The 23,259-nt window shown below is 66.8% G+C and overlaps 14 protein-coding genes across 14 annotated transcripts; 6 read left to right on the plus strand and 8 right to left on the minus strand.

Annotated features, from left to right (window-relative positions):
• MICPUCDRAFT_49918 (uncharacterized protein) lies at window positions 1–552 on the minus strand (the record flags this gene model as incomplete). Its single annotated transcript, XM_003055323.1, has 1 exon — window positions 1–552. One exon carries the CDS (start codon window positions 550–552, stop codon window positions 1–3), a length of 552 nt encoding a protein of 183 aa, XP_003055369.1.
• Window positions 553–688: 136 nt separating this feature from the next.
• On the minus strand, window positions 689–2,116 carry MICPUCDRAFT_49919 (asparaginase; the record flags this gene model as incomplete). The annotated part of the gene is made up of 1 exon (XM_003055324.1): window positions 689–2,116. The coding sequence occupies one exon, from the start codon at window positions 2,114–2,116 to the stop codon at window positions 821–823; it is 1,296 nt and encodes a 431-aa protein (XP_003055370.1). The 3' UTR covers window positions 689–820.
• A 225-nt stretch (window positions 2,117–2,341) lies between these two features.
• MICPUCDRAFT_49920 (uncharacterized protein) lies at window positions 2,342–3,355 on the plus strand (the record flags this gene model as incomplete). The annotated part of the gene is made up of 1 exon (XM_003054780.1): window positions 2,342–3,355. The coding sequence occupies one exon, from the start codon at window positions 2,342–2,344 to the stop codon at window positions 3,353–3,355; it is 1,014 nt and encodes a 337-aa protein (XP_003054826.1).
• Window positions 3,356–3,415: 60 nt separating this feature from the next.
• MICPUCDRAFT_49921 (uncharacterized protein) lies at window positions 3,416–4,883 on the minus strand (the record flags this gene model as incomplete). The annotated part of the gene is made up of 2 exons (XM_003055325.1): window positions 3,416–3,455; window positions 3,514–4,883. 2 exons carry the CDS (start codon window positions 4,881–4,883, stop codon window positions 3,416–3,418), a joined length of 1,410 nt encoding a protein of 469 aa, XP_003055371.1.
• Window positions 4,884–5,043: 160 nt separating this feature from the next.
• Window positions 5,044–6,615, minus strand: MICPUCDRAFT_49922 (uncharacterized protein; the record flags this gene model as incomplete). Its single annotated transcript, XM_003055326.1, has 1 exon — window positions 5,044–6,615. One exon carries the CDS (start codon window positions 6,613–6,615, stop codon window positions 5,149–5,151), a length of 1,467 nt encoding a protein of 488 aa, XP_003055372.1. The 3' UTR covers window positions 5,044–5,148.
• A 628-nt stretch (window positions 6,616–7,243) lies between these two features.
• On the plus strand, window positions 7,244–8,203 carry MICPUCDRAFT_43771 (uncharacterized protein; the record flags this gene model as incomplete). The annotated part of the gene is made up of 1 exon (XM_003054781.1): window positions 7,244–8,203. One exon carries the CDS (start codon window positions 7,244–7,246, stop codon window positions 8,201–8,203), a length of 960 nt encoding a protein of 319 aa, XP_003054827.1.
• A 133-nt stretch (window positions 8,204–8,336) lies between these two features.
• Window positions 8,337–10,241, minus strand: MICPUCDRAFT_49924 (uncharacterized protein; the record flags this gene model as incomplete). The annotated part of the gene is made up of 1 exon (XM_003055327.1): window positions 8,337–10,241. The coding sequence occupies one exon, from the start codon at window positions 10,239–10,241 to the stop codon at window positions 8,337–8,339; it is 1,905 nt and encodes a 634-aa protein (XP_003055373.1).
• A 388-nt stretch (window positions 10,242–10,629) lies between these two features.
• YUH87 (uncharacterized protein) lies at window positions 10,630–12,099 on the plus strand (the record flags this gene model as incomplete). Its single annotated transcript, XM_003054782.1, has 2 exons — window positions 10,630–10,896; window positions 11,002–12,099. The coding sequence occupies 2 exons, from the start codon at window positions 10,630–10,632 to the stop codon at window positions 12,097–12,099; spliced, it is 1,365 nt and encodes a 454-aa protein (XP_003054828.1).
• Window positions 12,100–12,342: 243 nt separating this feature from the next.
• CS051 (uncharacterized protein) lies at window positions 12,343–14,185 on the plus strand (the record flags this gene model as incomplete). Its single annotated transcript, XM_003054783.1, has 2 exons — window positions 12,343–13,376; window positions 13,561–14,185. 2 exons carry the CDS (start codon window positions 12,343–12,345, stop codon window positions 14,183–14,185), a joined length of 1,659 nt encoding a protein of 552 aa, XP_003054829.1.
• Window positions 14,186–14,270: 85 nt separating this feature from the next.
• Window positions 14,271–17,492, minus strand: SFI1 (spindle assembly associated Sfi1; the record flags this gene model as incomplete). Its single annotated transcript, XM_003055328.1, has 1 exon — window positions 14,271–17,492. The coding sequence occupies one exon, from the start codon at window positions 17,490–17,492 to the stop codon at window positions 14,271–14,273; it is 3,222 nt and encodes a 1,073-aa protein (XP_003055374.1).
• Window positions 17,493–17,990: 498 nt separating this feature from the next.
• On the minus strand, window positions 17,991–19,598 carry MICPUCDRAFT_49929 (uncharacterized protein; the record flags this gene model as incomplete). Its single annotated transcript, XM_003055329.1, has 2 exons — window positions 18,415–19,598; window positions 17,991–18,260 (listed from the first exon to the last, which is right to left on the minus strand). The coding sequence occupies exons 1-2, from the start codon at window positions 19,414–19,416 to the stop codon at window positions 17,991–17,993; spliced, it is 1,272 nt and encodes a 423-aa protein (XP_003055375.1). The 5' UTR covers window positions 19,417–19,598.
• Window positions 19,599–19,824: 226 nt separating this feature from the next.
• MICPUCDRAFT_24004 (uncharacterized protein) lies at window positions 19,825–21,008 on the plus strand. The gene is made up of 3 exons (XM_003054784.1): window positions 19,825–19,862; window positions 20,083–20,440; window positions 20,763–21,008. The coding sequence occupies exons 1-3, from the start codon at window positions 19,860–19,862 to the stop codon at window positions 20,924–20,926; spliced, it is 525 nt and encodes a 174-aa protein (XP_003054830.1). The 5' UTR covers window positions 19,825–19,859; the 3' UTR covers window positions 20,927–21,008.
• Window positions 21,009–21,081: 73 nt separating this feature from the next.
• On the minus strand, window positions 21,082–21,978 carry MICPUCDRAFT_30626 (uncharacterized protein; the record flags this gene model as incomplete). The annotated part of the gene is made up of 1 exon (XM_003055330.1): window positions 21,082–21,978. The coding sequence occupies one exon, from the start codon at window positions 21,976–21,978 to the stop codon at window positions 21,082–21,084; it is 897 nt and encodes a 298-aa protein (XP_003055376.1).
• A 385-nt stretch (window positions 21,979–22,363) lies between these two features.
• On the plus strand, window positions 22,364–23,253 carry MICPUCDRAFT_30629 (uncharacterized protein). Its single transcript, XM_003054785.1, has 2 exons — window positions 22,364–22,391; window positions 22,691–23,253. The coding sequence occupies exon 2, from the start codon at window positions 22,692–22,694 to the stop codon at window positions 23,190–23,192; it is 501 nt and encodes a 166-aa protein (XP_003054831.1). The 5' UTR covers window positions 22,364–22,391; window position 22,691; the 3' UTR covers window positions 23,193–23,253.
• Window positions 23,254–23,259: the final 6 nt, after the last annotated feature.

A 23,259-nucleotide genomic window follows, 5' to 3' on the forward strand; every position in this document is an offset into this window, starting at 1 on the left:
TCACGGCAGAACGCGCACCTTCCTGATGTTTACCTTGATGTCGCTGTGCATCACATGCGTCCCCACCAGCCTGAGACGATAATTCCAGTCCGATTTCTCCCACGCTCCGCTCCGTTCGAACCCAATCACGTAGTTCTTTGTCTTCTCCTTCGACCTGGGCTCAAACACGGCATGTTTCAAAAAGAGCTCGTCAGCACTCATCACCTCCGCCTGTATCTGAGCCTTCGACACGTCTTCGTCATCCGAGGGCGAGTCTTCTTCGTCAAGACCTTCTCCAAAGTGTTCTTCGCAGAGTTCGTCGAATTTTGTCTTGGCGGCCTCGAGCACGGAATCTCTCGAGCCATAGGCGTCTCCTGATACGCCCTGCTCGTCGTGGTCGTTGTCTTTTCTCAGTTCTAATGCAAAACTCTGTTGTTCGTAACCGTTGCAGTGATCGAACGTCTCAGGATCAAACTCAGTTATCTCAACCTTCAAGGTCCACTCGAAAACGTACACCTCCCGCGCAGGCTCGACGCTTGCAACCTCCTGCCGTCTCTTCTTCGCCGGCGCCATCTCGAGATCTCGCGACGGAGAGAATGATTGTTATTTTCAAGTCGTCGTCGTGCTTTGATATCTGATGTCGTACCTTCGAAGGTACGTTCGTACAGCTGGTGTCTACAGACATGAGCCTCGCTCCAGTCTGCTAGCTAGATAACGCTCGCAATGTCGTCGTATGATACAGCTGCTTCTACCTAATCGTTCGAAAGAATACAGTACGTGTACGATACCGTACCTCGAGGGTGACCCTCCGCCCCCCCCGCCCCCGTCCTCCGTCACACCATCACAACTCCCCCGCGATCGGCTGCCCCAGCGGCAAGTCCGGGTGCGCCAAGCAGAGCATCAGCTTCACCACCGCGCACTCCGGCGTCATCATCGGCCCCGACGTCACGCCCATCTCCACCACGGAACTCCCCGTCGCGTACAACTCCGGGTGCAGATCCCCGCTCTCGCACTGCGACGTGAGCACCAGCCGCATCCCTCGCCTGTGCTGCCCGCGCAGCCACGAGACCCAGTGCGTCCCCTTCCCGGGACCCGGCATGTTCCCGACGCCGAACGCCTCCAACACGATCCCGCGGACGCCGCGCGCGTACAGATCCCCGTACGCCTTCCTCGGGTCGCACCCGGGGACGATAGGGACGCGTATCACGTTCGTCTCGAGCTTCATGCGCGGCGTGTACGCCGTCGTCGACGATCCGCCGCCGTTGCCGTTGCCGAACTGAAGCAACGCGTCGCGTTTCCACTCCACGCCGACGCCGAGCCTCGCGAGCGCGGGATACTCCGGGGAATCGAACGCGGAGTATATCGTCGCGGACGTCTTCCTCGTTCGATTCGCTCGCAGCAGCTTCCCGCCGAAGCACACGGCGACCTCTTCGAGCTGGACGTGCGGCGGCGAGAACCCCGCGGTGGCGCACGTGATGGCGTCGAGCAAGTTTTGCCGCGCGTCCGACCTCGGCATCGCGAGCGGGAGCTGCGACCCGGTCAGTATGATCGGCTTCCTGAACCCCGCGAGCATCAGCGATAGCGCGGTGCCGGTGTACGCCATCGTGTCCGTGCCGTGGACGACGATGAACGCGTCGAAGCGATCGCGCTGCGCGTCGAGCTCGCGCGCGATTCCGATCCACTCCCTCGGGCCGACGTTGCAGCTGTCTTTGTTGAACAGCACCTTCACCTCGAGGTTCGCGAACGTTCGCAGCTCCGGGACCGCGGTCACGAGGTTCATGAGGAGGCTGCCCGGCTGCAGCGTCTTCGCGTAGTCGCCCCCGGTGCCCTCGTTGAAGACTTTCGCGCCCGCGAGCGCGCCGTCCTCGACGTCGTGGAACGCGTCGCCGGACATCCCGAGCGTCCCTCCCGTGTGTATCACGAGGACCGATGGGAGCGGGCGCGTCTGGTACAGCGTCGGCGCGCGCGCGGGGACCGTGCACGCGTCGCCGGTCGGGGCGGGCGGTCCGGCGCCGTCGGACGCGGCCGCGCGGCGGCGTCTCGCCGCGGCGAAGCACGCGAGGGACGGCGCGCGGGCGGCGCGCGCGGACGACGACGTGGCTTTGGATTTGGATTTCAAACGCGCGCGGATGTCCATATTCGCAAGATGATGGCGCGCGCTCGCGGCGGCGTCGCGCGAGCGCGGAAGCGCCGCCGCCGCGCTCGCGGCGGCGGCGACCATCGCGGACGCTCTCGACGACGCGCGGGGTGCGCGACGGCGACGCGGCGCGAGGCGGAGTGCGCGTCGCTTCGTCGCGAACTCGATGACTGACGCGTTTTATCATATTCTCGGGGCTCGCCCAAAACGCGCCAGCTCGACGGGATGTCTCGCACACTACCCACCCTCGCGCGGCCCCTCGAGGCGCTCGCCGTCGACATGCCGACGTCCGTCGTCGCGCCAGCGGCCGCGCTCGCTTCCGCGGCGCTCGCCCGCCGCGGCGGCTCGCGCGCCGCGCGCGTCTCAGGACGCCCGACGCGAGCCGCCGCGTCGGCCGCGCGTCCCCGTCGCGACGACGCGGGCGGCGTCGACGTCGTCTCCGTCGAGATCGAGCGCGCCGCGCGTTCTTCGTTCGCGCGCGGCGGCTCGTCGCGTCTCATCCGCCAGAGTCAGGCGTCCCGCGGCCGCCGCCGCCGCCGCGCGACGACCGCGACGCGCGCGATGGCCGGGGGGGAGACGGACTACTACGCCCTCCTCGGCGTCTCGAAGACCGCGGACGCGAAGGAGATAAAGCGAGCGTTCCGCAAAGCCGCGCTGAAGTACCATCCCGACGTGAACAAGGCCGCGGACGCGACGACGCGGTTCAACCAATACAAGACCGCGTACAACACGCTGTCGAACCCGGACGAGCGACGGAAGTACGACATCCTCCGCGCGGGGGGCGGGTTCGGCGCGGCGTGGGGAGGCGGCGCGTCGAGGTCGAGTTGGGGCGCCGGGACGTCGTCGTCGTCGTCGCCGCCGCGGGGGTACAAACCCAAAGAAGAGGAGGAGTTCTACGGCTTCGGGCAGTTCTTCGAGGACATGGAGAAAGAGTGGAGAGAGTTCGAGAAGTCGCGACCGGACCCGGGGCGGCCGCGGACGCTGTGGGAGGAGCTCAGCGCGCTCGGGGAGGAGTTCGTGGACTTTTTAGAAGAGGCGACGCCCGAGGTGGCGGAAGCGGTGAAGGACGCGCGCGCGAGAGACCCGTTCGACGCGTACGAGGCGACGTTCCGCGATGACGAGAAGCGGGCGGAGGGGTACGCGCGTCGCGGGGGCGCGGCGTCGAGCGCGTCGCCGAAGAAGGAGGACACCGTCGACGATATGCTCGACGCGTTGAAGCGAAAGATGGGGAAAAAGTAGCCGAGTAGAGATTTTTTTGGCGCGAGCGATGTTCTGCCTACACGACGACCCCTGGCGCGTTCACGACGCCCGCGAACAGCAGCGCGCGCGACCGCGCGTCCTCGATGAAGAACAAGAACGGCCGGTCGAAGACGACGCGCGTCCGCGGCGTCCTCGACGGCTTCGATTCGCCCGCCGCCGCCGCGTGGGAATCGTCGTCAGGCTCCTCGCCCTCGTCCACGTCGACCACGACCTCGTGTATCACCTCGCGTATCGTCATCTCTTCGTCGTCGCTCAGCGCGGTCAACCCGCCCGGTCGATCGAACACCGCGTTCAGACCGATCGACCGCAGCGCCGGTTCCAAACTCATCGGCCCCGCGGACACCGTAAACTTGGGCACCGACACGTCGACGTCGCGACGCGCGTCCGGCTGCGACACCCGCGCGGATATCGAGCTCCACTTCCCGGGCGTCATCGCGCGCGCGGCGTCGATCGCGGACGACCAATCGCCGCCTCCGTCGCCTTCGATGACGTGCGACGCCTCGTTCGTGGGGGGGAGGTAGAGGACCGCGCGCGTCGACGTCGCCGCGGAGGTCGCCGAGCCTCCGTCTCCGCCGCCGCCGTATTCGAGGGCGACGGCTTCGCTCTTGTCCCACATCACGACGTGCGGCGTCTTGAGCTTCGCGCGCATCATCACGCACGCTTGGATGTCTTCGTCGTTCGGCCCGGTCCTAAAAACGCCCGGTTTTGATGCGTTTTTATGAAACCCCGGGACGCGCCAGCGAACGCCTCGAACGCAGGCGGCGACGAGGAGCAGAATTCGACCGTCGGCGTCGTTTAAGACGTCGTCGTCCACGATTCGATTCACGCGTCCGTCCGTCCGCGACGCGATGAACGCGTTGACCGCGACCGCGTTGTGCCCGAGCGTCTTCGATCGCGCGCCGAGGCGTTCGCTCAGCGCGCGCACGTACGTCGGTTTGATGATGTCTATCGACGACGCGACGGAGTCGACGTCGCCGTCGTCGTCGTCGTCGTCGTCGTCGTCGTCGTCGTCGTCGAGGACGTCGGCGTCGTGTTCTTCCACCGCGTCTTGATACGCCTCCGCGGACGACGCGCTCGACGCGTCGTCGTCGTCGTCGTCGTCGTCGTCGTTCACCAAGCGCGGAACGCTCCGCGCGAAGACCGAGCTCGCGACGAGCAGCCTCACCCCGTCGGACGCTTTCACGCGCTCGTGCAGCTCGCGCACGTCGCCGCGCTCGTCCTCTTCCGCGCCCGCGCCGAGGACGCGCGCGAACTCTCTCGCGTGCACGCTGCCCGGGGTGACCCCTTGCGCGATCTGCGCGAGGGCGACGTACACCGCGTGCGGGGATACGCCGTACGAGGAGGAGGAGGACGACGACGAGGGTTGGACGCGCGCGAGGAGGTCCGTGCCGAGGCGCGCGACCTCGGGGCCCGGCGCGAGCGGCGAGGACGCGACGTCGTCGAACGCGTCCGCGGCCTTGGCGGCGTCCACGCTCCAGCACCGCAACGCGGAGAATGTCTGTCCCATGTGTATCGGACGCGGCGGCGGCGGCGGCGGCGAGCGCGAGCGCTCGTCGTTGTCTCGCGACGAAGCGGACGAGTCTTTCTGGGATAAACAAAAAACTGAAACGAACTGAAACTCGAGGAGCGCGCGCGATATCATAGACGACGGCGAATCGTTCAAAGAATGAATGTGTACATATTATCAGATCAACGAATCAACGAACCAATGAACCACGTGGTGGCTTTTACACGGCGGGGGAGATAATAACGCTCCCACGAAGACCGTTTATTTAGTGCACCTCGAGCACCTTCATCACCGAATCTTTCCCGAGAGCGTGCAACCCGACGACTTGATCCCCCGTCTTCACGAGCCCCATCGCTTTCGCGTGATTCAACGCCTCGAGCATCTGCTCGCGGTAGTTCCCCGGCGGATGGTCCGCAGTCTTCACGACGACGGGGACGATCCCGCGGTACACGAGGCTCCGACGCGCGACGCTCTCCGCCGCCTCCACGCCTTCCTCGTCGAGAATCAACATCAAAATCGGCACGGGCGAGCGATACTTCGCGATGTACTGCGCGAGCTTTCCGGTCCGCGCGAGGGATATGATCAACCGCGCGCCGACCTTGTGCGCGCACCGGACCGCGGTAGACGCGAGCGACTCCTTGATCGAGTCCATCGGGACCTTCTGGCGATCGAGGATGCGGCGAAACTGCGCTTCCGAGTCGATGTGCGCCTCGGACTCCGCGCAGATTTGCGCCATGACGCTCACGGCTTCCACCGGATACCCGCCCGCGGCGGTCTCGCCGCTGAGCATGACGCAGTCGGTGCCGTCCAAGATGGCGTTCGCGACGTCCGTCGCCTCCGCTCGCGTCGGCCTCGGCGCGCCGGTCATGGACTCGAGCATCTGCGTCGCGGTCACGACCGGCTTGCCTTGCTCGTTGCATCGCTTGATCATGCGCTTTTGCGCGAGGAAAATCTGGTGCATCGGGATCTCCATCCCGAGGTCCCCGCGCGCGACCATGACGCCGTCGGACTTGTCCACGATGTCCTTGAAGTTGTCCAAGCCCTCTTGATTCTCGACTTTGCTTATGATCGAGATCGTCGCCGCCGCGGGGCCCAAGACCTCGCGAATGTGATCGAGGTCGCTCCCTTTCCTCACGAAACTCGCGGCGATGAAGTCCACCTTGTTCTTCACGCCCCATTCCAAGAGGTCGTTCGTATCCTTCTCCGTGATCGTGGGCAGGTCCACGACGTTCATGTTCTTCCTCTCCCCGAGCTTCGCGTTGTTCTCCACGCGCGCGGTGACCTTGCCGCCGGTCACGTCGCACTGTAAGACGGTGAACGTGATGCTTCCGTCGGCGGCGAGAATCTTCGACCCCGGGCGGACGTCCTTCGCGAGGTTCTTGTACGACACCGCGATGCACGTCTCGTCGCCCTTGTGCTCGTAGTCCGTCGTGAGCGTGACCTCGCTCCCGGCGGTGAGATGCACGGCGTCTCCGTTGGCGAGGAACCCGGTGCGAATCTCCGGGCCCTTGGTGTCGAGGAGGACGCCGCACAGGATGCCCGTGTTCGCGCTCGCGATCCGCAGGTTATCCAGCGTGTGCTGGTGGTACGAGTGTTCGCCGTGCGAGAAGTTGAACCGCGCGACTTTCATCCCCGCGCGCAGCATCTTCTCCAGGACCGGGACTTCCCTGGACACCGGCCCGAGCGTGCAGATCACCTTGCTCTTGAACTTGTACAGCGCGTCCGCGTACATCGGGCGCGGGTTGAACAGGACGTGGCCCTCATCGAACTCGGATTCGACCTGCGGAGGGCGCGCGCGGAGGCGGCGAAGAGAGGAGGACGGACGCGTCAGTCGCGATGGATGGGCGCGGTTCGAGCGATGGAGACGACACGAGACGGGAGGCGAGGCGGTCGAACGCGGAGGAAGGTCGATCGACGGCTGAGATGTGTTTTTGTGGTTTCGCGCGCGGCGCGGCGGCGGCGCGCGGCGCGGCGGCGGGGTGAAGGCGCGTCGCGACGGCGCGCGAGGGACGATGCGACGCGCGCGTGCGGACGTGTCGACGCACCTCTTTGCTCATGTTGACCGGGGTGCGTGCGGCGTGAAGCGCGCGGGAGTCTCTCAGGTCTGACTCACCCTATCCGTAACGAACGAGGAAAAAGAGTGGAAAAAGTGGATCGGGCTCGACCGCGCGCGCGAACGTTCATCGGTGTGATGACCGCTTTCAGATGCGTTTTCTCGCTTTCAACAATCGGCTTTCAGATGCGTTTTCTCGCTTTCAACAATCGGCGCTCTCTGCTGGTTTTCCGCGCGCCAGCCGGCGCCGAGGCCTCGCGGGACGACTCACACGTCGAACGCGCGAACGCACGCCGGCGGTCGCGCGATGGTGGCCGCGTTCGACACCGCGGGCGCGATCTCGCGCGAGATCGTCGGCCACAAGAAGAAGGTCCACTCCGTGGCGTGGAACCGCGCGGGTCGGAAGCTCGCGTCCGGCTCGGTCGATCAGTCCGCGCGCGTGTGGGACGTCGAGCACGGCGTGCAGAGCGGCAAGGAGATCGAGCTGAAGGGCCACAGCGACAGCGTGGACCAGCTCACGTGGGACCCGTCGCAGTCGGACGTCCTCGCGAGCGTGAGCGCGGACAAGACGCTGCGGATATGGGACGCGCGCGCCGCGGGCGGGTCGAGGTGCGTCGCGAAGGTGGACACGTCGGGGGAAAACATCAACGTCGCGTGGTCGCCCGACGGCGGCACGATCGCGGTCGGCGACCGCGACGACGTCGTCTCCTTCGTCGACGCGCGGAAGCACAAGATCATCAAGACGACCAAGTTCCCGTTCGAGGTGAACGAGATCGACTGGGACAACGCGGGCGCGCGGTTTTACCTCACGACGGGGCTGGGCACGGTGGAGGTTCTAGAGTTTCCCTCCATGACCGCGGCGCACACGATACACGCGCACACCGCGGGGTGTTACTGCATCGCGTTCGACCCCACGGGCGCGCACTTCGCGGTCGGGAGCGCGGACGCGCTCGTGTCCATCTGGGACGCGAGGGAGAGCGCGTGCGTGCGGACGGTGCCGCGGTTGGAGTGGCCGGTGCGGACGCTGTCGTTTTCAGCGGACGGGACGTACCTCGCGAGCGCGTCGGAGGATCTGTTCATCGACATCGCGGACGTCGCGACGGGGGAGTGCGCGCATAAGATCACGACGAGGGCGGCGTCGAACGCGGTCGCGTGGTCGCCGACGGAGCTGTTGCTGGCGTACGCGGGGGACGACAAGGCGGGCGAGGGGGGCGGGCGCGAGGGCACGATTCGAATCTGGGGCAAACCAGGAGCGAGGAGCGACTGACTGATCGGGGTGAGGGCGTCTCATCTATACGTATAGCTAGATCTGCGGAGTCTTCGTCGCTATCGTCGATTCCTAATTCACATAATCGTCTACATATCGCCTACGCGGTCGTCATCTCGTCAATCGTCGTCAATCAATCGTCGTCGTCGTCCCCTCTCCCCCGCGCCCGCGCGCTTCTGCCGTACCCCAACACGCACAGCGGCATCGTCGGATGCAGAATCACCGGGACGCTCGCGCCGCCGTTCGCGACGTTCGCGTTCGACGACACGGACGCGCACCGCATCGCGCGGCGCGTCGGGACGTGAGCGGCGCGACGAAACGCCGTGAGCCGCGCGCGCGCGATCGCGATCGCTCTCGCGCTCGCGGCGACGCCCGCGGACCCGTGATGCGCGCTCTTCGCGCGCGCGCTCGCGCCGGCGCCGGACTGATCCACCTCGACGCTGTACAGCAGTCGCGGCGGCGGCGGCGGGAACGCCGCGAGCGGGCACTCCACAACGGACGCGACGATGCGCCACGGCGTCGACGGCGCGCACGCCGCGGCCGCGAACGCGCGCTGCTCCATCTGACGCCGTTCGCCTCGCGCTTGCAGCACGCTGACGACGACGGCGACGACGGACGGCGCGGCGTCGACGTCCGCGGCGTGCGCCACGGAGAGCACGTGCAGCTCGTAGTCCACGATCGAGTACCCCAGGCGCAGCGTCGCCGCGAGCGCTTTGGAGAGCACCGCGTCGGACTCGAGCGCCGTCCACGCGCGCATGTCCACGACGCGGCGGCGATCGACCGCCGCCGCCGCCGCGTTCGCGTTCGCGTCGGTCCATCGCACCGGCGCGATCGGACCCGGAGAGAACGACAGGAACTCCTCGCGCCGCGCGTCCGCCGCGACCGTCCGAGGGACCAACCGCACGCCGAGGAGGGAGTCGCCGGCGTTGACGACGACGTACCACGCGCGTCGCCGCCGCGTCCGTCGTCCGACCGCGGGCGGCGGGGATGCGGCCGCGGACACGCCGGTTCGTTTCCCGAACCGTCGCGCGTACCGCGCGACCGGCGGCTTGAACGCGTCGGGGTCCGGGCTCGCGAAACCGCCGCGCCCGCGGCGGTTCGCGTCGACGTTCTCGTCCCCGGACGCGCCCGACCCTCCGGACCCCAACCCGCCCGCGTCCGTCGCGTCCATCGCGTCAGAGGTGAGCGAAGCAGACTGGTTCCCATACGAGCCCGTTCGCGATGTGAACGCCGTTCCTTGAGGACTTTCGCCGCCGCCCTCCTCCTCCTCCTCCTCGTAGTCGCTGTCGCCCTCCTCGATGATCTCCTCCGCGGCTATCACCCCCGCGACGGCGGGCGCGAACGGCGCCGCGGACGTGCTCAGATAACTCGCGTGCGTCGCCGCCGTCGCCCACGACGTCCTCCGCGAAGACGCGTCCGAATCAGAATCCCGATCCCCGTCGCCATCCCCCCGACGCCTCCCCCCCCACGCCGCCGCCGCCGCCGCGCGCCCCCGCGCGCACGGCGACGGCATCGCGGTGATGAAACACCGCCGCGCCATCGGCGCTTCGCTGCTCCCGAACTCCCTCTCCGCGGTGGGTTCGCCGTGTATCACGAGCACGCTCGCGTCCGGGGATTCGCACGCGGTGATTCGAAGCGACGACGTGGAGTCTTCGAAGCCGACGTCGCCGAGCAGCGCGCTCTCCCCGTCGTCGCCGCGGCCGAGGCGGTCGCTCCCCGGCGACTCCGCGGTCTGAAACAGCGGCGTCGTCGCGATCAACGTCGCGGGCTCGCCGAGTCGAAACCCCCAGACTTGAAGCGAGTGCTCGCCGTCGGAGGAGGCGTACGACAGGAGGTGGTCGCCGTCCGCGGTGAAGCCGAGGACGACGCAGCGCAGAAGCGACGACGTGCCGTCCAGGAGCGACTCCACGGGCGTCGCGAGCCGACCGGGGATCGCGGAGAAGATTTTGTCCCCGGGATTCGCGCGTTCGAGCTCGCGCGCGCGGAGCCTCGCGAACGCGGACCGCGCGACGCGGGAGTTCCCTCGCGGCGGGGGCATCGGGTCGGCACGCGCTTTTCGATTCGAATCTGACGATCGACGAGAGAGGAGGGCGCGTCTCTCTGCTGTAAACGACGGACGCCGCTCCTCCACCGCGCGCCGCCGTCGGGTCGAGGGGCGATTCGAGGACCGCGGCTCTTCCTCTCTGGCTAGCGCGTCCGCGTCGACGTCATCGCGCGTCGGAAAACGCGCGCGCTTCTCTCGTGGTCGTGCCGCTCGAGCGCCCCGCGCGCGCGACGAATGGCGCCAGCCGTCGTGGTCGCGGTCGGACGCGCGGCCGCGCCCGTTGACGAAACGTCGTGTCCATGTCCGCCCGACAAAACGACGCGTCTATCCATCTCCGCTCGCAGAAGGAGAGACGCGCGCACGCCCTCGCGGCACGCGCACCATGTCCGCGGTCACCGCGCGTCTTCCCGCGGGAGGCCGCGCGCGCGCGCGGATCCCCGCGCGGCGACGCGATCGCGCCCCGGCGACGGTCGCGACGGCGACCCGCGGAGGCGGCGGCTTTTCGCGAAAAAAAGTGCACATCATTCCACCGACGCTTCGGACCCTCGACGCGCTTCGTCCTCGCCGCCGAGGCGACGCCGTCATCGCGCGCGACGCCGACGCCGACGGCGGCGGCGGCGGCTCCCCCCCCGTGAACGAGCTCCCGATGGCGCGCACGCCGTCGTACGACGAGTTCGAGTTCGACGACGACGACGACGACGACGACGACGACGACGACGCGGACGTGTGCGCGTTCATGACCACGGACGACTTCGTGAAGCAGCAAGCGTCCGGCCTCGGGTTGCAGTGCATGCCGAAGGCGCGAATGAACGACGAGGTGGCGCGCATCGACCCGGGGCTGAACCAGCTCCTCGTCTCGGAGGGGTCCACGATCTCGAGGTTCTTCACGCAGGACGAGTGGGAGCGCCACCGAGGCGTGGGGAGGTACTGGCGGCATCTCTTCAGCACGTGCAAGTCGACGATTTTTCTTCGAATCTTAGAGACGGTGATCTGGATCACGCTCTCCGCCGCGGCGCTGTGCGCGTACAACCTCGTCCTCGTCCCGAAGTTCTCCCTGCCGACGCTCACGATCCCGCCGATCGTGCACCAGCTGTCCGGGTCCGTGCTGTCGCTGTCGCTGGTGTTCAGGACGAACAACGCGAACCGACGCGTCATCGACGCGCGGTCCATCCTCGGAAAGATCTCCAAGTGCACGCGGGACCTGACGCGGATGTGCATGTACATCCCGAACGAGGGCGGGTGCCGGTTCGAGATCTTGAACCAGCTCAGGGCGTTCCCGTACGCGTTCGAGGCGCACGTGCGCAAGGGACGGACGCGCAAGTCGAAGAAGGATCCGACCGCGTTCAAGTCGGAGCCGCTGCCGTTGCTGACGCGCGCGCTCGGAGAACGCGACGCGAGGCGGCTCCTCGAGCGGTCGCACGAAAACGTCGCGCGCCAGGTGTTGCTGGACATGAGCACGATATTGCAGCGCGCGCTGACGATCGGGATGTCCACGCAGATGCATCAGCAGTGCGAGATCATATGCAAAGAGCTCAGCGATTGCCTGGCCAACGCGGAGAAGATTTTGTACACGCCGATTCCCATCGCGTACACGCGGCACACGTCTCGGTCGCTGACGATATGGCTGCTCACGCTCCCGCTGGCGCTGTGGTCGCTGATGGGAATGTCGATGATCCCGAGCGTTTTTTTGATCGCGTATCTCATGCTCGGCGTGGACGAGATCGGGATCGAGATCGAGGAGCCGTTTTGCGTGTTGCCCGTGCGGCCCATCGCGGAGATGTGCGACTCGGAGATCGTCAACTCGTTCGATCAGGCGCTCGCGGCGCCCGACTTCAAGCCGGCGAAGAAGTAAAGCGAAGCTAGAGAGAGGCGGAGAGGGGGTTCGTCGTTGGCGCGGTGGATTGGGTAGGGGGTTCGGAGGTCGGACCCCGAGTTGGTTGGCGATTCTTTCATCACATGTAATGGATGGCACTTAGAGCATACAGTATCTGATTGCGACGACGGCGAGACCGACGACGACGAAAAATTTCGGTCAACTCTCACCGAGTCTTCCTTCAAAACCAGCTGACGCTGACGTTCACATCATCACGGCGCGATGTCGCTGGACCCGCACCACTGCTTCAACTTCTGGGGCGCGAGCCCCGCGCTCGATCTCAAGGCGGCCGTCTCCGCCGCGCGCGCGAGCGCGTCCCCAGAGGCGTCCACGAGCGACGAGACGCCGAGCGCGAAGACGACGACGGGCGATGACGACGGCGAGAGGGATCCGCTGACGACGCTCCTTCTCGGGACGTCCGATCCGCGGCACGTGTTCACGACGCTCGCGCGCTCGCGGCGTGGCGCGGACAAGGACAAAGCGCTCGTGTTTTACGTGCACGAAGCGCACGTCGTCGAGCTCGCGCGTCAGGTTCTCCTCGTCAGCGTCCTCGCGAGCGACGACCTTCCGCCGACGGATCGCACGGAGCGAATCTTAGAGATCTGGTACAACTGCTCCGTGCGCGACAGCACCGCGGAGCTCATCGAGCGGCACGCGTCGAGGCTCTCCACCGTCGTGGGCGACATCTTCGCCGGGGACGTCGACCGCGTGAAGGACGACGTCATCGCGCGCGCGTTCGACTTCTCCCTGCTCAAGTACAAAGAAAAAGACGCGCTGATGGAGTGCTTCCGCCAGTGGTCGCGTAAGGTCCCGTTCGACATGGAGCTCGCGTTCGAACGCCGCTGTCGAAAGTACTACGGCAACCGGTACGATCACAGGACCAACATGCACGACTGGGACTACCACATGCGCGTCGAGCCGAGCGGCGCGACTGGGATACACTTTCGACACTTTTCGCAGTGGCGAACCAACGGCGTCGGCTATCCGATTCGAGAGGCGACGTATCCGGCGCCGAACCGCACGCTCGTCTCGTACGCGAGAGGGACGACGAAGGAGTATAAAGACCGCGACATGACGGACAAGGGGAGGACGATCGAGAGCCGCGGGTACTGGGGGGACATTCTGAACTCTCCGTACGCGTGCTTCGGCGTCGAGGCTGAGGACGCGAGGCTGTTCAAGGTGTCGAACCGGCAACACGTGAAGAACGCGGTGGAGGTGTCCGACTACAACGTCGCCGCGAACCTCTTCGAGCTCAGGTGCGTTCTATACACTGGTCCCCATACGACCGCGTTCGCGTGGTGAACGTCGTTCCTTAAGGACTTTTGCCGGCGTTTCTCTCCGCCCACCCCTCGCTTTCAATCCCCGACCTCGACGCCTTTCAACTCCAACTGACGCCTTTCAACTCCACCCCGACATCGCTTTGTATGGAATGGCCCTCAGAACGGGGCGGCCGTGGAAGATGCGGCGAGGCGATAACGGCGATGACGGCGATGACGGCGACGCTGCTAGCATCGACGCGGACGAGATCAACGCGTGGATGCCGAGCCCGCAGATCGTCCCCGGGGACGACGACGACGCCGTCGGGAAGGGCGCGAGTTGGGACGGCCACGACGGCGCCGTCTTCCGCGGCAACTGGGACAAGGTCAAGATCGTCCTCGTCGGGCCGGACGACTTCGAGAAGAGCTTCCTCGGGAAGAAGAAGCACGAGGGGATCTTCGACGCGATCGTTGTTGGCGCGTGGCGCGCGCAGTTGGTTACCCCCGCGCTCGCGGCGACGACCAAGGCGGACGGCGGCGTGTTGATTCTCGAGGGCGCGAAGTACATGGTGTCGTTCGATCTGAAAGCGTGCGAGCGGTTCGCGAGCAAAGGGTGCGAGCTCGCGATCGAGGCGGGGTTCGAGCCGACGCCGGAGCACGTCCGAGGCGGCGGTGGAGGCGAGGAGGGGATATCCGGAGACGAGAGGGAGAAGAAGGAGGTCGAGACCGGGCCCGGGATTTTGCCGGGCGTGGACTCCGTCCACAGGGTCTTCGTGAGAAAGGTAAAAAAGGCGGCGGACGAGGCGTGACGACGCGCGCAGGACTACTAGCCAAGGCTAAAAGCTCGCTTCCCTCCTTAATACGTATTCTAGTCGCGCGCATGTGCTAAACCTACTACGGCGAGTTCGGGGGCAGCTTCTTGACGTACGGCGGCTTCCACACCGGATTGATGTTCGGAAACACCGGCGGCTTCCCCCCGTCGGAGAGGGGCTTCCGCGAGCGGTACCCGAACGGCCCGTCGCCGACGAGCGTCTTCTTCTTCTTCCTCGGCGACGGGTCGTACACGCTCCTCGGCGCGGTCGCGGCCTCCGCTCGCGCCGCGCGCAGCTCACTCACGCGCGCGACTTTCGCCTCGATCGCGATGAACTGCCACGAGCTCCACACCTTGGCGGCGATCTTTCGATAGCGATGATCGATAAACGCGCGCTGCAGCACCTTTCGCGCCCAGCGATGCGTCCACGACGAGAACGCCCGCTTCAGCCGGCGTTCGCGCAGGTGCGCCGCCGCGAGCGCGCACGTCTCGCGATCGATCTCCGCGTTGGTCCACGCGCGCGCCCACGCGTCGAAGCGCTCGCGAAGCGCGACGCGGCGGTGATGCTTGATCGCAACCGCGTGGAGCGTCGTCGTCTCGAGAATCGCGTCGACGGATCGCCGCCACCTCTCGAGCGCGCGCCGCGCGACGCCCTCCCGCCCGACGTACGCCGCGAGCGTGACGCGCAGCCACGCGTCGATGAACTTCCTCCGCGTGCGCCGCGCGTCGAGCGACGCGGCCGCGGCGACGGCGACGCGCTCGCGCGCGGCGAAGACGGCGCGCTCGCGCCACGCGCGGCACGCGTCGACGCCGCGGCGCCACGCTCGGTGCTCGCGCGCGCGCGCCAATCTCGCCGCGTCCTCCGCTTCTTCTCGCGCCGCGCGCTCGGCGGCTCGCGTCGCCTCGCGCTCGAGCCTCGCCTTCTCCTTCGCCGCGGCGTCTGCGGCGCGCGCCTCCTCGCGCGATTTCCGCGCTTCTTCGCGTCGCGCCTCCGCCTCCGCGCGTTCGATCGCGCGCAGACGCGCGTCGTCTTCGCGCTTTCGAATCTCCTCCTCTCTCGCGCGTCGCGCCTCCTCGCGCGCGTACTCCGCGGCGATCTTCTCGTCTTCGAGGCGCCGCAGCAGTGCCTCCCGCGAAGCCTCTCGCTCGAGACGCTCGCGCTCGAGACGCGTCTCGAGCTCGGCGGCGGCGGCTTCCTCCGCGACGCGCGCGGCTTCCTCTTCCGCGGCGGCGGCGACGCGCTCGTTCTCCGCGCGGATCGCGTACGCGTCGATCGCGAACTTTAGCCACGCGCGGTACACGGTCGCGAGCGTCCACTCGCGCCAGTGCCGAATCGCGCGCGCGATCGCGCGTCTGTGCGCGACGTGATCGCGCCACGTGTACAACGCCCCTCGCGCGCTCCGCTCGAACCAACGCGTCAGCGCTCTCTCCGCGGCGGCGACGCGGAGGACGTATCGCTGCCACGTGTCAAACGCGGCGCCCATCTTCCCGGTGCGCACGCGCGCCAAGACGCGCGACACGAGTGCCAGCTGGCGCTCCTTCTCCGCCGCGCGCTCGTCCACGTGTTCGAGCCACCGACGCCACGCCGCGGCCAACTCCGCCTTCATGAAATTCCTCGCCGCCCTCTCCAAGACGCCGCGCCTCCGAATCGCCTCGAGCATGAAGTCCTCCTTCCATCGATAAAACGCCGCGCGCATGGACGACCGCTGCCACTGCACCAGCGCGCGCTTCGCCGCGCGCGCGTCGTCGACGCGCTCGCGCCAGGTCCCGAACGCGGCCGCGATTTTGCCGCCGTTGAGTCGATCCGCGACGCGCCGCATGATTTTCAACCGCTCGCGGCGCTCGTCCGCGAGTTCGCACCATTCCCCCCACACGCGCGCTTTCAACACGTACGCCGCGCGCGTGTACTCGATGTGATGGTCCATCCACGTCAGCCAGCTCTTCACGAGCGCGCGTTCGGCCCACCACTTGATCGCGACGCGCGCGTTTCTGAGCTCGCGCGCGTTATCCGCCCACGCGTTGAACGCGGCCACGACGGCGCGATTGACGAAGAACGTCATCGCGCGATTCGCAATCTCGCGCAACTCTCTCGTCTCCTCGTGCCACTCGATCCAGCGGTTAAACGCGGAGACGATCGCGCGATGCACGAGGAACTTCATCGCGCGGTCCGCGATCTCGCGCATCTCCACGATCTCCTCGCGCCACTCGAGCCAGCGGTTGAACGCCGCGGTGAGCTCGCGTTTCGTGAACCACCCCACGGCGCGCTCGAGGACGTCGCGCATCTCGACGACCTCGTCGACGCGCTCGACCCATCTCCGAAACGCTCGCGCCATGGACGTTTTCGTAAACACCACGAGCGCGCGCTTACGCATCTCCATCGACGCCGCCTTCGCGACGCCCGACCACCCTTCCAAGACCTTCCTCCGCGTCGTCGCGCGCGCGTGCGCGACGGCGTCGGCGGCGTCGTGCTCCGACGTCGCGAGCTCGCGCCATCGAACGAACGCCGGCCGCGCGAGCTTCCAACCGTTCGCCTCGCGACGCTTCGTCTTCCGCTTCGCGTCCCTGGAGACCGCGTTGAACCTCGGGCCCAATCGCGCGGGTCGACCGCGCGACCAGTCGTCGTCGTCCGAGTGTGGGTACGCGCCGCCGCCGCCGATTCGATCCCCGCCGCGTTCGAGCGCGAGCGCGGCTTTCGCCTCGGTGAGCACCGCGCGCATCTGTCTAACGAGATCCTCCTCCGCGTCGTCCCGCGGCGGCGGTCTCGAGCGCCTCGAGAGCGTCGTTCGCGCTCCTCCGCGAGACGCGCTCGCGCCGCCGATCTCGATCGAGGACGACCACGGGCTCGCGCGCGCCGCGACCGCAACCGCGCGGGGGGGCCATCCGCCGCCGCCGCCGCCCGGCGCGACGTTCTCGAAGAGATCCCCCTCGGCTCGGAACAACGGATTCCCAAACGGCTTGCCGCGGTCGCCCCTCGCGCCGCCGCTCGTCGACGCCACCTCGGGCGCGTCCGGACGCGCGGTGGAGTACCGCAGCGTCGTCGCGTCGTCGACCTCGACCGCGAACGAGGTCCTGCCGCGGACGATCTTCTCGGACTGCAACAGCGCGTCGTACACGGCTTCGTAGTCGTCGAAGTCGACGTCCGGGAGATCGCTGCGGTTCTCGGCGAGGACGTCGGCGAGGCACTCGCGTATCGGAACGCGCGCGCGGTCCGCGTACCGGCTCAGGTTCGACGGCGTGTGCCACACCGACGCGCTCCCGGCGCGGCCGCGGTCGAACGCGCGCGCGGGGCGTCGCGTCGACGACATCGCTGGGGGTCGCGCGCGCGAATGCGAAAAACTAATCTAGAACGCGACGGGGGACGGCGCCGCTCCCGGGGGCCGGGGAGGACGCCGCGCGGGGGGGGGCGCTCCCGCGCCGCGGACGGGGCTCGGGTCGCGCGCCCAACGCGGGAGTGGACGCTCGCTCACCGCGGGGGCCCTGCCGCCGCGCCCCACGTTGAGTGACGGGTTGAACTCGAATTCGTCCCCCTCGAGGAAACGGGCGTCTGGTCAGGTCGGGTCAATTCCGGGGTGAAAATCGCATTAGAACGTGGGTCGAGCGAGCTTTTTTCCTTTGAAAACGTGACTTTTGGTCACGAAATAGGGGTCAATATCGGGGCAAACGCTGGAGATGAAAAAAAAACTCTCGTCGCCCCGCCGCCGTCGTCGACGTTCGCGGGCGCTCACGAGAGACGCGAGACGTAAGCGAACGCGTCTACGTATACAGAAACAAAACACCCCTCCACCCCCGCCCGCGACGTCTATCTACTGCGGCTCGATCGCCGCCGCGCCCTGCGGCTTGATCGCTTGGTACGACGCGACGCGTTTCATCGCCTTGCCGTTCTCCTCCGCCTCGTCCACGGCCTCGACGCTCCACACGCGCTTCATCCCCGCCACCTTACCGTGCGGCACCTGCGCGCCGACGTCCACCATCTCCGTGTACTGCTTGTTCGTCACCGCGAACGCGCTGCCGCGAATTTTACCCGCCGCGTGCAGCGCGAGCTCGTCGTCCACGAAACGAATGTCCAACGTCCGCTGAGGGTCGTTCCATACGAGCGAATGTCGGGGTGGAGTTCAAAGGCGTCAGTTGGAGTTGAAAGGCGCCGAGGGCGGGGATTGAAAGCGAAGGACCCTGGGTGGAGAGACGCGCCGGCGAAAGTCCTTAAGGATCGGCGTTCACCACGCGAACGCGGTCGTATGGGAACCAGTGTATAGAACGCGCCTGATGCGTGTAGAGCCCCGCGTCTTGCATGGGCAACACCCACGCGACGTCGTCGGACTCGTTGTGATGCGAGTGCCACCACCCGGGCGGGGTCACGAACACGCCGCCGGGGGTCCAGTCGCATCGAATCGGGTCGATGATGGCGCCCGTCGCGTCGATCTCTTTCCCCATGAGCGTGTACACGTTCGCCGACGCGGACACCGCGAGGTCGAGCGCGACGGAGTTGTGCCGGTGCGGGCGCTGGACCGTTCGCGCGGGGATCGAGTTCAGTAACGACCAGAGCACGTGCGTTAACGTCTTCGTCTGCTCGCACGCCTTGTTCCCTAACAACACGCCGAGGCGGTTCCGCTCGCCCTCCGTCGCCGCGTGTCGAATCTCCTCCACCTCCGCCAGCATGCGCTCGCGCTTGAACATCGTCGGCTCGAACTTCTTCCCGTGCGGCTTCACGCCGAGGTAGTCCATCAGCGGCTCGTCGTGGACCCAATACAGCGCCGCGCCGCCCATCGTGGACTCCACGCAGGTGTGCGTGACGACGCCCTCGGTGTTGGGCACGACGAAGAGGTCGCCCTCGCCCCACGACACCACCCCGTGTTCGCTCTTCGAGACGCCCGCGCCGCGGATGACGTAGAACGCCTGCGACGTCGCGACCGCGGACGTGTCCAGGCTCTCGCCGACACGCACGCGCGCGAACGACGCCATCAGGTTCGGCGACGTGCAGTGCGTCTCGATCTCGAGGCAGTCGTTGATGTCGAACGGGATCACGCGCGTGTCGCCGGTCTCGTGAAGGGACGCGGGGTGCACGAGCACCGGGATGGGCGCCATGACCGGGTTCGCCGCCGCGCCGTACTCGAAGACGTTCGCCGTCTTCGTCCACTCGGTCGTGTCGTCCTCTTCCGAGGCTGGCGTCTTCGCCGCGCCGCGCGCTTCCGACAGCGTCACCTCGACGGTCGTCGACGCGTCCGCGACCATCGTGGACGGTTCGTTCGGTCGCGACAGGTACCGGTTCGGTTCGATCGCGCCGCGCGGTGATTCGGTTCGGTTCGGTTCGGTTCGATCGCGCGACGCTCGGCGCGGCGCGAGGGTGCTCGGCGTGAACCGCGGGCGGCGAGTTTCGACGTCGACGACGACCTGACGAGCGCGACGAGGAGGCGCGTTCGAAGATTGCGACGAAGACGCGTGAAAGCTGCGTTTGCGTTTGTGGCTGTCGCGTCTTCGTCCGGTCCTTTCGCGGCAAATTTTCGTATGGGCTTTGTTACAGGATTTGTGTACGTTTTTCGCGTAGTACAGAGGTGCAGTACAGCGCGAAAAATAGTCGAGGGGAAGACACACACAGTGCGAGAAGACGAAAACCCGCGACGGTGGTCCCTCTTTCCGCAGCGCAGCGCAGCTCGCTTGCAACACATCTCGTCAAGATGGTGCGTGCGCCTTCCTCCGCGCCACTCGCGCGCTCGCATCGCGTCGCGCGCGCGTCGACGCCGCGGCATCGCGCCCCCGGGGGCGTTCGCCGTCGGGTTTTCCGCGCGATGGAGACATTAGGGTTTTTTTTCGCTCGTCGCGCGCAAATCGCCGGTCTCGCGCGACGCCGTCGAACGCGCGCTGACGTTCATCCCGCTCGTTCGCTCCTCCCAACCGCAGGCGAACCCCATGATGGAGCCGCGCATTCACAAGCTCGTGCTGAACATCTGCGTCGGCGAGTCCGGCGATCGCCTCACGAAAGCGGCGAAGGTGCTCGAGCAGCTCACGGGCCAGCAGCCGATCTTCTCCAAGGCTAGGTACACCGTGCGCACGTTCGGGATCCGCCGCAACGAGAAGATCTCCACGCACGTGACCGTGGGGAACCGGGATAAGGCGATGCAGATTCTCGAGTCCGGGCTCAAGGTGAAGGAGTACGAGCTTCTGAAGAAGAACTTCTCCAACACGGGCACGTTTGGGTTTGGCATCTCCGAGCACATCGACCTCGGCATCAAATACGATCCCTCCACCGGCATTTACGGTGCGTCCGCCTCCTCTCGCATCATCCCACGTTCCACCGCACGCATCAACTATTGCTGATTACGCGACGGACGTCGCCGTCTCGGTGTGCCGTTCGACGTATGAGTTTGGTGCCAGACGAACCTCCGGGTTCGCGCGCGCGCGTCGCCGGCGTCGTCGCGCGATGATCCAGTCGCGCGTGGCGTCGTCGTGCGCGCGCGCGGGCACATTCGCGCCGCGCGCGCTCTAGCGCTCACTCGGTCTCTCTCGCTCCATCGATCCATCGCTTCCGAACGCGTCGCTGACGACGCTCCATTCTCCCCCGCGTCTCGCGTCCGCCTCAGGCATGGATTTCTTCGTCGTCCTGGAGCGCCCGGGCTACCGCGTCGCGAAGAGGCGCAAGTGCCAGTCGAAGATCGGCAAGCCGCACAAGCTCACGAAGGTGGACGCGATGAAGTTCTTCCAGTCCAAGTTCGAGGGTGTCATCCTCGCCAAGGCTTACGCTTAAACGATCCGCGGTCGCGGTAGTTGTAGCAGGAATAAAGAGGGTGGGTGTTGGCGATGTAATGACCATACGTTCTTCGCTAAAACGAACGTCGTCTCGCCGATTGATTTTCTACTGTGCCTAGTGCTACGTCGTCGAGGTCCATCGCCGCTCGCTCGCTATCCCTGCGCCTCCGCCGCCGCGTTCTTCTCCTCCTTCTTCGCCCTCCGCGCCTCCTCGTCCTTGAACGCGCTCGGACACATCGCGTTCGCCGCGCACTCGCCGCACTTGGGCGCCTTCGGCGCGCACGTCAGCTGCCCGTGGCCGACGAGAAGAGGGTTTATCTCGATCCACTCCTCCCTCGGCAGCCACGCCTCGAGCGCCTCCCTCGTGTCCTCCGGCGTCCGGTTCTTCCTCGGCGTGCCGTTGCTCGTGAACGCGACGGACGGGACCCACCCTAATCTCTCCGCGATGCGATGCACGTGCACGTCGACGCAAATCCCGCTCGGGACGCCCCACCCGACGTTCATGACGAGGTACGCCATCTTCGGTCCGACCCCCGGCAGCGCCATCAGCCCGTCCACGTCGCTCGGGATGTCGCCGCCGTGCCGCTCCACGCACGCCCTCGCGGCGTCTCTCAGGTACTGCCCTTTCCTCGCGTGGAACCCGACTGGGCGGATGATGGCCGCGAGGTCCTCCGCGGACGTCGCCGCTATGTTCTCCGGCGTGCATCCGTGCTTCACGAGCCGCGCGGTCGCCGCGTGCGTGATCGGGTCTTTCGTCTGCGACGACAACATCGCGCTGACGAGCGTGACGAAGCGTCGTCCTCTGTCGTCCGGGGCGGCGTCCTCGGAGATCTTCTCGCAGCCCATGGTGTCCACGGGCGCGCCTCCGACCGCGCGCTGGCGCTTGATCGCGGCGAGGACGTCGCGCCAGTCCTCCGGCGGGGAGAACGGCGGCGTCTTCTTCTTCGTCTTCGCCGCCGCCGCCTTGGGCGTCGTCGCCTTCGCGTCTTCGTCGTCGCCCGCGTCGTCGACCTCGATCTTCACGTGCGCGCGCTTGCGTCCTCCCGCCATGACGACGACGGCTCGAGCGGAGGTCGCGGTGGACGGCGCGGCGAGGACGCGATGCGAGGGGCACGGCGCGGGGACGCGCGCGAGGGCGAGTCGTCGGCACGCGGTCGCGAGCATCGAGCGCCGCCCGGCGCGAAGTCGCGAGCTGTCGTCGCTCGCGGTCGTCATCACGTCGCGTCGAAGTTGACGAGCTCTCGAAGTTCTGTATTTTATACGCGTACGCGTACTATATGTATGCGCAAACAGTTAGGCGTGTCATTTTCTCTGAGACTGGCTCGCATACGTGAGTACATCTCGAAAACTACCTACTCGCGCTGCTCGCGAGAACTCGCGAAAACCCTACTTCATCGCGGCGAAGGACGCATCGCGGCCCTCTTCAATCCGCACGGACGACGTCGTTCTCGGAAATCAGTCAGGTGCGTTCGCTCTCCGCGCCCCGTCCACCGTCGCGTCCGCGCCGCGCGCGCGTCGTCCTCGTCGCGTGCGCGTCGTCGCCGTCGTCCGCCGGCGCAGAAAACCATCGCGCAGGGTTTTCACGCGCGACGATGTTTTTTTTTCTCCGTCGCTCGCCGCCGCGCCGGATCCGCTCGCGGAACGCGCCGGCGACGACGCGACGGCGTCGCTCTCGACGCCGAACGCTCCCTCGACCGCGCGTCGACGCCATCGCCCCGCGGCACTGACGCGCATCCCGCCCTCGTCCCTCCGACGTCCACAGGATGCCGCCCAAGATGGATCCCAACGCGATCATTGAGGTCTTCCTCCGCGCCACCGGCGGCGAGGTCGGCGCCGCGTCCTCCCTCGCGCCGAAGATCGGTCCCCTCGGTCTCTCCCCGAAGAAGGTCGGCGAAGACATCGCGAAGGAGACGAAGAAGGACTGGAACGGCCTTCGCGTCACCGTCAAGCTCACGGTGCAGAACCGTCAGGCGAAGGTGTCCGTCGTCCCCTCCGCGTCGGCGCTCGTGATCAAGGCGCTGAAGGAGCCCCCTCGCGACCGCAAGAAGGTGAAGCACGTGAAGCACAGCGGAAACATCAGTCTGGACGACTGCATCGAAATCGCGCGCATCATGCGTCCGCGCTCGAAAGCTAAGAAACTCGCCGGCACCGTGAAGGAGATTCTCGGCACGGCGAAATCCACCGGGTGCACCGTCGAGGGCCAGGACCCGCAGGACGTGCAGCAGGCGATCGAGGACGGCGACATCGAGATTCCGGACAAGTAAACGCGGCGGGCGATGAGTAGTTTGTAGCTCAGCTTTCAAAGGAGAGAGAGAAGCTACGTGCAAATCA

The sequence above is a fragment of the Micromonas pusilla genome (assembly GCF_000151265.4).
Source record: "Micromonas pusilla CCMP1545 genomic scaffold MICPUCscaffold_1, whole genome shotgun sequence".
Taxonomy (NCBI): Eukaryota; Viridiplantae; Chlorophyta; class Mamiellophyceae; order Mamiellales; family Mamiellaceae; genus Micromonas; species Micromonas pusilla.

Bases quoted from the DNA above. Each gene is read 5' to 3' on its own strand.
- MICPUCDRAFT_24004 (XM_003054784.1), top strand. The intron at 20,441-20,762 runs GTGCGTCCGCCT...CGTCCGCCTCAG, and splicing joins TCCCTCCACCGGCATTTACG to GCATGGATTTCTTCGTCGTC.
- MICPUCDRAFT_30629 (XM_003054785.1), top strand. From the start codon at position 22,692: ATGCCGCCCAAGATGGATCCCAACGCGATCATTGAGGTCTTCCTCCGC.